General features: G+C 35.4%; 1 protein-coding gene and 1 long non-coding RNA gene across 2 annotated transcripts; one reads left to right on the top strand and one right to left on the bottom strand.

Annotated features, from left to right (window-relative positions):
- Positions 1–1904: 1904 nt before the first annotated feature.
- LOC137398154 (EGF-like domain-containing protein comC) lies at positions 1905–3404 on the top strand. Its single transcript, XM_068084258.1, has one exon. The coding sequence runs from the start codon at positions 1905–1907 to the stop codon at positions 3402–3404; it is 1500 nt and encodes a 499-aa protein (XP_067940359.1).
- Positions 3405–9546: 6142 nt separating this feature from the next.
- On the bottom strand, positions 9547–10144 carry LOC137398932 (uncharacterized). The gene is made up of 3 exons (XR_010979068.1): positions 10020–10144; positions 9813–9897; positions 9547–9708 (listed from the first exon to the last, which is right to left on the bottom strand). It is a non-coding gene; the product is annotated as an uncharacterized lncRNA (long non-coding RNA).
- Positions 10145–11012: the final 868 nt, after the last annotated feature.

Genomic DNA, 11012 nt, shown 5'->3' with positions numbered 1-11012 from the left:
AACCCCCACAATGTAATTTTTTTTTCAACCAACATTCAGGAAAATAGCGTCTGTCAAACTTTCCCAATACCGGGCTAAGCATCTGCAAGAACATATGCAATGAGCACCACTTCGGTGATGGTGATTGGTCTTCACAGATTGCTTGATTTATATTTTGTTTTAGAGCAGTTGCTGCAGGACTAGTATTTCATCATTTACCCAACCACATTATATAATGGGAACTCTGTGCTGTGAACTATTTGCTGATGTAAGCATAGATGCCTTATATCAGTATAAGCCTAGCAATATATGGCCAGGTCGGTATGGCATTAACATTGATACAAATCAACAAGTCGACATATCATGCAGCTATAATAAAGCACAGACAGGTCGTATCGGATTCACTTACACGAATCCGTTCTCATTCCCTCCACAATTTTTAAAAATAAATCTGGCACAGCTCCTTTTTGACCACCCGGCAGAAGTATGCCAGGTACACTCCTGTCTCAGCTGACAGGTGTCAACAGGTTCTTGTTCAGCTATAGGTAGAGGTGATGTAGTTGAATTGGAATGACAAGGTCTCTCACACTCCTAGTGACTTCTGTTAATGGAATTTATGAATAGTTACTTGATTCAAATACATAATTGATATGACTGTAACTTTACTATAACTAAAGTAAATGCAAAAATTGATATTTCCCGACAAATTTTACCACTTGCTTAAAGTTAAAATTTTAACACGTTGAGAAGTTTCTTTACTATAATACAAACCATAGTTTAATGCTGAAAAAAGGCTACATCGAAGGAGATTTGAACTCGCAACCTTTTGCACAGCAAACCTAACTCGCTGCTCTAACCCTTGCACAAATCAAGCACCTTCTATCATAAGTGAACAGACAGTTATTCTCAGTTCTTTGTTGACACATTTCACTACCAGAGTACTAGTAATAAGCAATGTCTGATTACACTACATAGTACTAGTATGACATTGATAAGGCATTACTAATAATGCATTGATAAATTATTTTCTTGCTCATTTACTCTGATATACTTGATAGGGTTGTATAGGAATAACAAAGTAAGACTGGCAAAGACCGTTTGCAATTGCAATTTTCCACGATCCATTACACTAAATGCAAAACCTAGTATCTTTTTGATCACCTACCTTGAGTATTCCATGTTCTATAAAGAATAGAGCACCATGACTTTTAATTAAAGGTGTTTACACTCAAAAGCTGTTGTTTAAAATACTAGCTAATATATAATATACACCATTGTACCTCATTCCACCTAGAGCTTCATGATGTGGTGATTCGATTGTAAGGTGGCAATTTTTAAAGTAAACGATTTGAAAATAACCACCATTTAAATAGATATCATCATTTGTACAATGGTGTAATGACGAATTTGCTCATATCTGATTATTTTCGATGTGAGTAATTCCGATAGATACTAAATATAAAAAGCCTTCCACTCTTATAATAAACTCATTCCATAGCTTCCCACACTCACACACACGCACACAGACACACACACGCAGACACACGCACACAGACACACCCACTCACACACTCACACACACACACAGACACACCCACTCACACACACAGACACACCCACTCACACACACACTCACACACACAGACACACGCAGACACACCCACTCACACACTCACACACAGACACACGCTCACACACAGACACACACGCACACACACGCACACACACACACACACTCACACACACACAGACAGACACACACACTCACACACGCACACACACAAGCATTCATACAATAAACGTTTCTAATTATTTAGAACGTTCTCATTTTAACATTTTCAAGTTAAAGTATGCAAAATTTAGTAACAAACATCTACCCTTTTATACATAGTATGGCGATACATCGCGAATTGTGTACGTGCAACATGAAGTCATCGATGTGCAAGATGGAATCTTCTGTGTGCAATATGGAACCGTCTAAGTGCAATATGGAATCGTCTATGTGCAATATGGAATCGTCTATTTTCAATATGGAATTGTCTGTGTGCAATATGGAGCCGTCTAAGTGCAATATGGAATTGTCTATGTGCAATATGGAATCGTCTAAGTGCAATATGGAATTGTCTATGTGCAATATGAAATCGTCTATTTGCACTATGGAATCGTCTATGTGCAATATGGAATCGTCTGTGTGCAATATGGAATCGTCTATGTGCAATATAAATATGGCTATGTGTAACATGGAACCGTCTAAGTACAATATGGAATCGTCTATTTGCAATATGGAATCGTCTATGTGCAATATGGAATCGTCTATGTGCAAAATGGAATCGTCTATGTGCAATATAAATATGGCTATGTGTAACATGGAACCGTCTAAGTGCAATATGGAATCGTCTATTTGCACTATGGAATCGTCTATGTGCAATATGGAATCGTCTATGTGCAAAATGGAATCGTCTATGTGCAATATAAATATGGCTATGTGTAACATGGAACCGTCTAAGTGCAATATGGAATCGTCTATGTGCAATATGGAATCGTCTATTTTCAATTTGGAATCGTCTGTGTGCAATATGGAACCGTCTAAGTGCAATATGGAATTGTCTATGTGCAATATGGAATCGTCTCTGTGCAATATAGAATCATCTATGTGCAATATGGAATCATCTATTTGCAATATGGAATCGTCTATGTGCAAAATGGAATCGTCTGTGTGCAATATGGAATCGTCTATGTGCAATATAAATATGGCTATGTGTAACATGGAACCGCCTATGTGCAATATGGAACCGTCTATTTGCAATATGGAATCGTCTATTTGCAATATGGAATCGTCTATGTGCAATATGGAATTGTCTATGTGCAATATGGAATCGTCTGTGTGCAATATGGAACCGTCTAAGTGCAATATGGAATCGTCTAAGTGCAATATGGAATTTTCTATGTGCAATATGAAATCGTCTATTTGTACTATGGAATCGTCTATGTGCAATATGGAATCGTCTGTGTGCAATATGGAATCGTCTATGTGCAATATAAATATGGCTATGTGTAACATGGAACCGTCTAAGTACAATAAGGAATCGTCTATTTGCACTATGGAATCGTCTATGTGCAATATGGAATCGTCTATGTGCAATATAAATATGGCTATGTGTAACATGGAACCGTCTAAGTGCAATATGGAATCATCTATTTGCAATATGGAATCGTTTATGTGCAATATGGAATCGTCTATGTGCAATATGGAATCGTCTGTGTGCAATATGGAATCGTCAGTGTGCAATATGAATATGGCTATTTGTAACATGGAATTGTCTAAGTGCAATATGGAATTGTCTAAGTGCAATATGGAATCGTCTATGTGCAATATGGAATCGTCTATGTGCGATAAGAAACCATCTGGGGATCTTTGGATATAGTGAAGCTCCAATACCAACTCATTATACTCTAATTCTACTCACCTTGTATTTTATAAGGAAACATTTTGTTTGTTATTAGGTATAGCATTTATGAGAAACTCTAAGATAACTTCATTACAGAGTCATTCAATCCTACAAAGCAGCTGGATACACACTATTTGTGTCTTCAGTAGGTTTAGCTTTACATACATGTATGTACCATTCACTTAGTTTCATTCATGGAGTTGTCTACCCATTGAGTTAATGTGGCATACCATAGGCAACATTTCACAGAATTACTACAACTTTCAACTGCAGGTTTACAAAACTTTAAAATTTTATTAAAATAAAATGAGATAATTTTTAGTCACTTTGAATTAGTAAATATTCACTAAGTACATTAGGAACCTTGAATTTATTCAAAATAAATAATTTTATTTTAAACTCATTTCGAATAATTTTAATACGTGGTACCAAAGAGTCTAATGTAAATGTGAACCACAGAAACTTTTGACAGGAATGATAAGTAAAACTTACAGGCCAAGGAGAAAGCCCGGGTAAAATACTGATCCAACCAGGGTTCATCCCGGCTTGATCGGATGTGGCAGAATGCCCCTTAGCCTCAGCTGTGGAGAACCCTGGATTCAACATAAACCAAAGAAATAGTTTTAACATAGAAGAGTAGTGAGAGCACGACTAGAAAAGTACATCAACTTATTTTATATACAAAACAAGAGACCAATAGGAGAACAACTCCAATTTTTTGTAATCTGAGTTATTAGCTTTGACCTTGCTCTGTCATGGCAGTTACAGTAACTGATTTGGTGTTAATCATTGCTTATACTGTGCTACATTGCATTGCCGGATAATCAAAAGTCTTTGGACAGAACATTGAATTGTATTTAACATAAAACATTTGCCATTCTAACTCTCAAAAGACATATTATGAAAGTGTTTTGTTTAGTTAAAATAAATTAAGAGAAAAAACAAAAAAACTAACGGTTTTCAAACTTTGTCAAACAACTGTGAGTTTCAAACTTCATATCAAGAGGAAAATGTTTTGTGATTATCAAATAAATTGAAAAATGAATAACCCAACTATAATAGGGTTTAAATGTAAATGTGAACTTATAGCAAGTACTAGCTAAATAGCTAGAAGTAATAGCTAATAACAATTATTTCATGTGTGTGAGTGTGCGAGTGTGTGTATATGAAACACAGGTTAGTTCGACCAGAAGCCATCCATCAAAACATTGAATACGGTGATACTGGTACCATTCGACACTTGTACCAATGTAAAGATAAGGTATTGTACTGTCTTTGTCTGACAAAACGGAGAGAGAAAATGTCAAGGATCTTCCTACGAAAATAATACAATTGTCCGCGTGAAAAGAATTGACCTTGACAGCAATATAGCAGTTGAACCAAAAATGCAAAATAGAAGTTCAAGAAAACACGAAAAAGCATCACGTTTTATAGAGTTCATAGAATTAGCATAGTTTCAAATAATACACCAAATAGTGTATGCATATGTTATACAGTATATGATACACTATTGATCAATATGCATCGTATGGCTCAGTGGTAGAGTGTGTGCATATGTTATACAGTATATGATACACTATTGGTCAATATGCATTGTATAGCTCAGCGGTAGAGTGTATGCATATGTTATACAGTATATGATACACTATTGATCAATATGCATCGTATGGCTCAGTGGTAGAGTGTGTGCATATGTTATACAGTATATGATACACTATTGATCAATATGCATTGTATAGCTCAGTGGTAGAGTGTGTGAATATGTTATACAGTATATGATACACTATTGATCAATATGCATCGTATGGCTCAGTGGTAGAGTGTGTGCATATGTTATACAGTATATGATACACTATTGGTCAATATGCATTGTATAGCTCAGCGGTAGAGTGTATGCATATGTTATACAGTATATGATACACTATTGATCAATATGCATTGTATGGCTCAGTGGTAGAGTGTGTGCATATGTTATACAGTATATGATACACTATTGATCAATATGCATTATATAGCTCAGCGGTAGAGTGTATGCATATGTTATACAGTATATGATACACTATTGGTCAATATGCATTGTATAGCTCAGCGGTAGAGTGTATGCATATGTTATACAGTATATGATACACTATTGATCAATATGCATCGTATGGCTCAGTGGTAGAGTGTGTGCATATGTTATACAGTATATGATACACTATTGATCAATATGCATTGTATAGCTCAGTGGTAGAGTGTGTGAATATGTTATACAGTATATGATACACTATTGATCAATATGCATCGTATGGCTCAGTGGTAGAGTGTGTGCATATGTTATACAGTATATGATACACTATTGGTCAATATGCATTGTATAGCTCAGCGGTAGAGTGTATGCATATGTTATACAGTATATGATACACTATTGATCAATATGCATTGTATGGCTCAGTGGTAGAGTGTGTGCATATGTTATACAGTATATGATACACTATTGATCAATATGCATTATATAGCTCAGCGGTAGAGTGTATGCATATGTTATACAGTATATGATACACTATTGGTCAATATGCATTGTATGGCTCAGTGGTAGAGTGTGTGCATATGTTATACAGTATATGATACACTATTGATCAATATGCATTGTATAGCTCAGCGGTAGAGTGTATGCATATGTTATACAGTATATGATACACTATTGGTCAATATGCATTGTATGGCTCAGTGGTAGAGTGTGTGCATATGTTATACAGTATATGATACACTATTGATCAATATGCATTATATAGCTCAGCGGTAGAGTGTATGCATATGTTATACAGTATATGATACACTATTGATCAATATGCATCGTATGGCTCAGTGGTAGAGTGTGTGCATATGTTATACAGTATATGATACACTATTGATCAATATGCATCGTATGGCTCAGTGGTAGAGTGTGTGCATATGTTATACAGTATATGATACACTTTTGATCAATATGCATTGTATAGCTCAGTGGTAGAGTGTGTGGATATGTTATACAGTATATGATACACTATTGATCAATATGCATCGTATGGTTCAGTGGTAGAGTGTGTGCATATGTTATACAGTATATGATACACTATTGATCAATATGCATTATATAGCTCAGAGTAGAGTGTGTGCATATGTTATACAGTATAGGATACACTATTGATCAATATGCATTATATAGCTCAGTGGTAGAGTGTGTGGATATGTTATACAGTATATGATACACTATTGATCAATATGCATTATATAGCTCAGAGTAGAGTGTGTGCATATGTTATACAGTATGTGATACACTATTGATCAATATGCATTGTATAGCTCAGTGGTAGAGTGTGTGCATATGTTATACAGTATATGATACACTATTGATCAATATGCATTATATAGCTCAGAGTAGAGTGTGTGCATATGTTATACAGTATATGATACACTATTGATCAATATGCATTATATAGCTCAGAGTAGAGTGTGTGAATATGTTATACAGTATATGATACACTATTGATCAATATGCATTATATAGCTCAGAGGTAGAGTGTGTGGATATGTTATACAGTATATGGTACACCATTGACCAATATGCATTGTATAGCTCAGTGGTAGAGTGTGTGCATATGTTATACAGTATATGATACACTATTGATCAATATGCATTGTATAGCTCAGTGATTCCACATTCTGATGAATTTGAACTCACAAAGATTGTAACCACAAGTTTTAAATCCACACACTCTACCACTGAGCTATACAATGCATATTGATCAATAGTGTATCATATACTGTATAACATATGCACACACCCTACCACTGAGCTATACAATGCATATTGATCAATAGTGTATCATATACTGTATATGATTTCAACGATTTTAATAGCAATAGCTGGACATACACACAAACTTTGGGAACTGCAGATTATGTTGAGAGATGACACACATATAGCTGAGGACACATACATGTCCATTTGTGCGTTTTCCATTTCATCAGTGCCCTAGACTCTCCTATTTTTTAGGCAAAGAGGTCAATCATTCCTGCTGGTAAAATATATCTACATGAATGTGTATTTCATAATATTCACTATAATAAGAGCCATGTCCATTTGTGTGTCTGTATGTCTGAAGCCCTGCTGAAGTGTTACAGAAAAGAAATGCTTTCAACGGGATTTGAACACACAACTGTCAGCTTGATCGCCCAGCGCACTATTACCTGCACTAATTGACTGCCTTGGCATAACTAGTTATTAATAAAATTAGCCTTGATGAATTGATATGACAGCCACTAGTCACATTGTTATGATGGTTTACTGTTCTAGTACCAGCAGGCCCGATGGTAAAAGTTGGTTAGTAAAATGAGTTGCCTTCTGTGGCAAGTTATCAATTGATTTGCATAGATGTGCACACTGTAGAAGTCATGTTACACAGTCAAACCTCAGGCAGTTTGTTAATGTAGAGATTGCCTTTTCATTAAGTTTAAATTTTAGGTAAATATGTTAATAATGAAAAACTTATATATAAAACTAATAACTTAATATTTGATACATGTTTTAAAACAAATTTTACAGCTAATTTCTGACAACGAAACTCTGCTTGGAAGCTAATTTGCAATAATGAATGAACATACGCCTCAGATGCTATTATAACTGCTATGATAGAAATACTCTGTAAGTGATGGACTACTTTTGTTAGACTTAAGAATGAGAGGTTAACACAAAGTGCAGATTGGAACATGAAGGTGTTTATTTACAGACATATGGTATGTGAGAACTTACATTATCATGTGTCTTCAGTTTGTCAAGTGAAAAGGATGACAACTCTAGACTTTTCATGAGAAATGCTTAAGCATTCTTGTTTCTTGAGATTTTGTGTTGCTTGTTAGTCTTCCAACTGGATTCTCAAAGCTGATTACCAACGGTTGCCGTATGGAACAAGTTGCGCTGCCTGTAGGAACAGATATTCCAAACTAAATCAAGTGTCAAATTAAATTAAACCACCTCAGTTATATCAGTACTGTTTCAGCTTGTTCAGGTTCTTCCATATCTTGGCTTTCAAATGAGCCATTGTTTGACATGGTGAAACATACATTGGTTGGTGTTTATAGGATTTCCCCAGAGCTCTACTGCAGAAATGCTCAATATTATAGGTCGTAAACTATTACATCATAATTGTTATATTTGGTGTTGTGTGCTCTTACCACTTATTTATCAACTACCATAATGACGCTAGAGGCAGGCGAAGGTAGGACAACTCAAGAGAGACGATGAACATGACAAAGGGATCAGTGTCATCATCTCTCCATGTACTGATTATTTCTTTGATAAATAGCTCAAAATCCAAGCACCATATTATGTTTTTTCAATGATATTGTGCACTAGCCATATATTTTTTATTGTGATGTTGAGGGGCACAACTGAGGCTAATTAATTTCAAGCATTGTGTGATCTCGGGGGAATTTAAATTACATATAGTCCTAGAACCACGTCACTGCAGGTCGACAGTTTATCAATGAGAGTATATTTATTGAAGCATAATCATATTTAGAAAGAAACATGGAAAGCGATACCAATTCTTCAGATAATAATACTACTACAACAGCAACTACTTTCACAAGAGCCCAAACCTGAAGTTGACAAAAGGCGGGTAGAAATTCCTGTCGTATACAAAGCAATTCTATCAATAGCTTCATAACTTGAATATTATCCTTAGTTTTGCCATCCTCTCTCCAAAGACAAGAAATAATATAAACTAATGCTAACAAGAGCACAAACAGCGTGCTGAAAGGATGCCTACTTGACAGGTTGTACATGTGATGGTTTGGCAAGGGTGTAGCACACAGTTGCTTAGTAGTGTTACTGTTTTCAAGGGTCAAACTCCAGCACCAACAAAGAAGAAGACGACTACCAAGAATAAGACTGACACCAACAAGGGGGCTTCAAACCAGACAACTGCTAAGCGGAAAAGGAATTGTTTTAGTTTCCTGTTGTACTTTATTTATGTTTTTAAAGTTAGAAGACAAAAACAGCTATGTGGTGAATTTATTTATAGGGCAATCAGTATATGCTCAACAGTATCAATCTATTCATGATATTCACTATAAAGTTATTTATTATCAGTGTTAGGAAATTTTAAATGTACATAGTGATACATGCAAGCTGGAAGCGGATGCTTCTCATTTCTTCGAAGTCCAGGATATAGCCAGAACACCAGGTTTTGATAGCCAAAGAACCTCTGTCTTACTCCTTGTTCCACTGGTTCACCAGTAAGAACATATTTGTCATCTAGAAATAATTAGTAATAAATGTGCTTATAAACTGTTTATATAATCACTGCTATTATATCAAATCACCGGAGACGAGAGGCAACAAGTATGATAACTACTTACCATGATATACCAGGTATTGGTTCCTAGACATTTCTAGAGGTGCTTCCTGTAGTAGTTGTTCCACCCAGGGTTCATTGTTATGCAACTAAAGTGAGAAAACAACAAAGCATGTCAATCCCGCATACAAGAGTCACAGTACTGCCAGGGTATAGCCAAGAGCAAGCATTATGTTCCAACACTAGTGATAACCATTGAATTGGCACTAACCTGTCTCCAGTCAAAATCTTTTCTGATCCTGCAGCATGTTCTTGACAGCATACATTCTGGGCTCCAGTAGACATCAAAGCACAATGTCTACAGTGGCACCATCTTCTTACATCTTGATATTCCTTAATCACCTAAGATCAATAAATGATGGTTAGTAATTTTATTGATTAGAGGGTGAACAGCTATGAGTGGCCAACAACCAGGTATGTTGTTGGTAGTCATTTCTGTTTTTGTTCTATTTTGCTGTAGAAGTCAATTGAATTATATCAATCATTGGGGGTGACTCACTGTACTCTGGGGTTGTTCAAAATAGAGAAGCCAACTGTAAATAACTTGATTTGCCTATAAGCTAGTATATATCATACACAAAGTGATTAATTTCACTGTCCAATACATCTGTATTATATTTACCATACAATTTATTCAAATATTTAATAATATAATATAAATATTTCAACTTTAATATTTATATTTAATTACTAATTAGTTATTATTCAAGTTCACTTACTCTTTGTCTCTCTTCAGCCACCTCTTGCATCACAAGCAGCTCGGGGTCGATTCCTCTACATTTCTGTATGGAACAAACAATGCCATCATATAAAATGATGTGATAATAATTACTATTATTAAAATGAACAAAAGGATGAAAAAAGCAAACTCTAACAATCACCCAAAATCTATTAACTCAGAACATGTGTTTGTATTGGTCGGGCGTTAGCACGATCCCCGGGCATTGTTGATTATCTAAAATGCTAGTTTATTATTAGCTCTCTCTGGGTTTAAGAGCACTGATTGTCACAGAAAAGCGCAGTCTCAATGGCAGCGAAAGGGATGAATGATAATGATGACGTCAAAATTTGAGAACCTGAACCAAGTGTTTTTTTTGCAGGACATATTTTTGACACCCTGTTTTTCATAGTTCTATTATTCTTTGTGTATTGAAAACAGGCTCATTCGAAGGCCAAGACATGGATGTATTGAAATATATAATAA

The sequence above is a fragment of the Watersipora subatra genome, chromosome 6 (assembly GCF_963576615.1).
Source record: "Watersipora subatra chromosome 6, tzWatSuba1.1, whole genome shotgun sequence".
NCBI lineage: Eukaryota > Metazoa > Bryozoa > Gymnolaemata > Cheilostomatida > Watersiporidae > Watersipora > Watersipora subatra.
Note: the sequence above shows the minus strand (reverse complement) of the source record. Positions and strands in the feature narration are given on the sequence as shown.

What these genes read in the sequence shown, in the direction of transcription:
- LOC137398154 (XM_068084258.1), top strand. Translation starts at nt 1,905, where the DNA reads ATGAAGTCATCGATGTGCAAGATGGAATCTTCTGTGTGCAATATGGAA.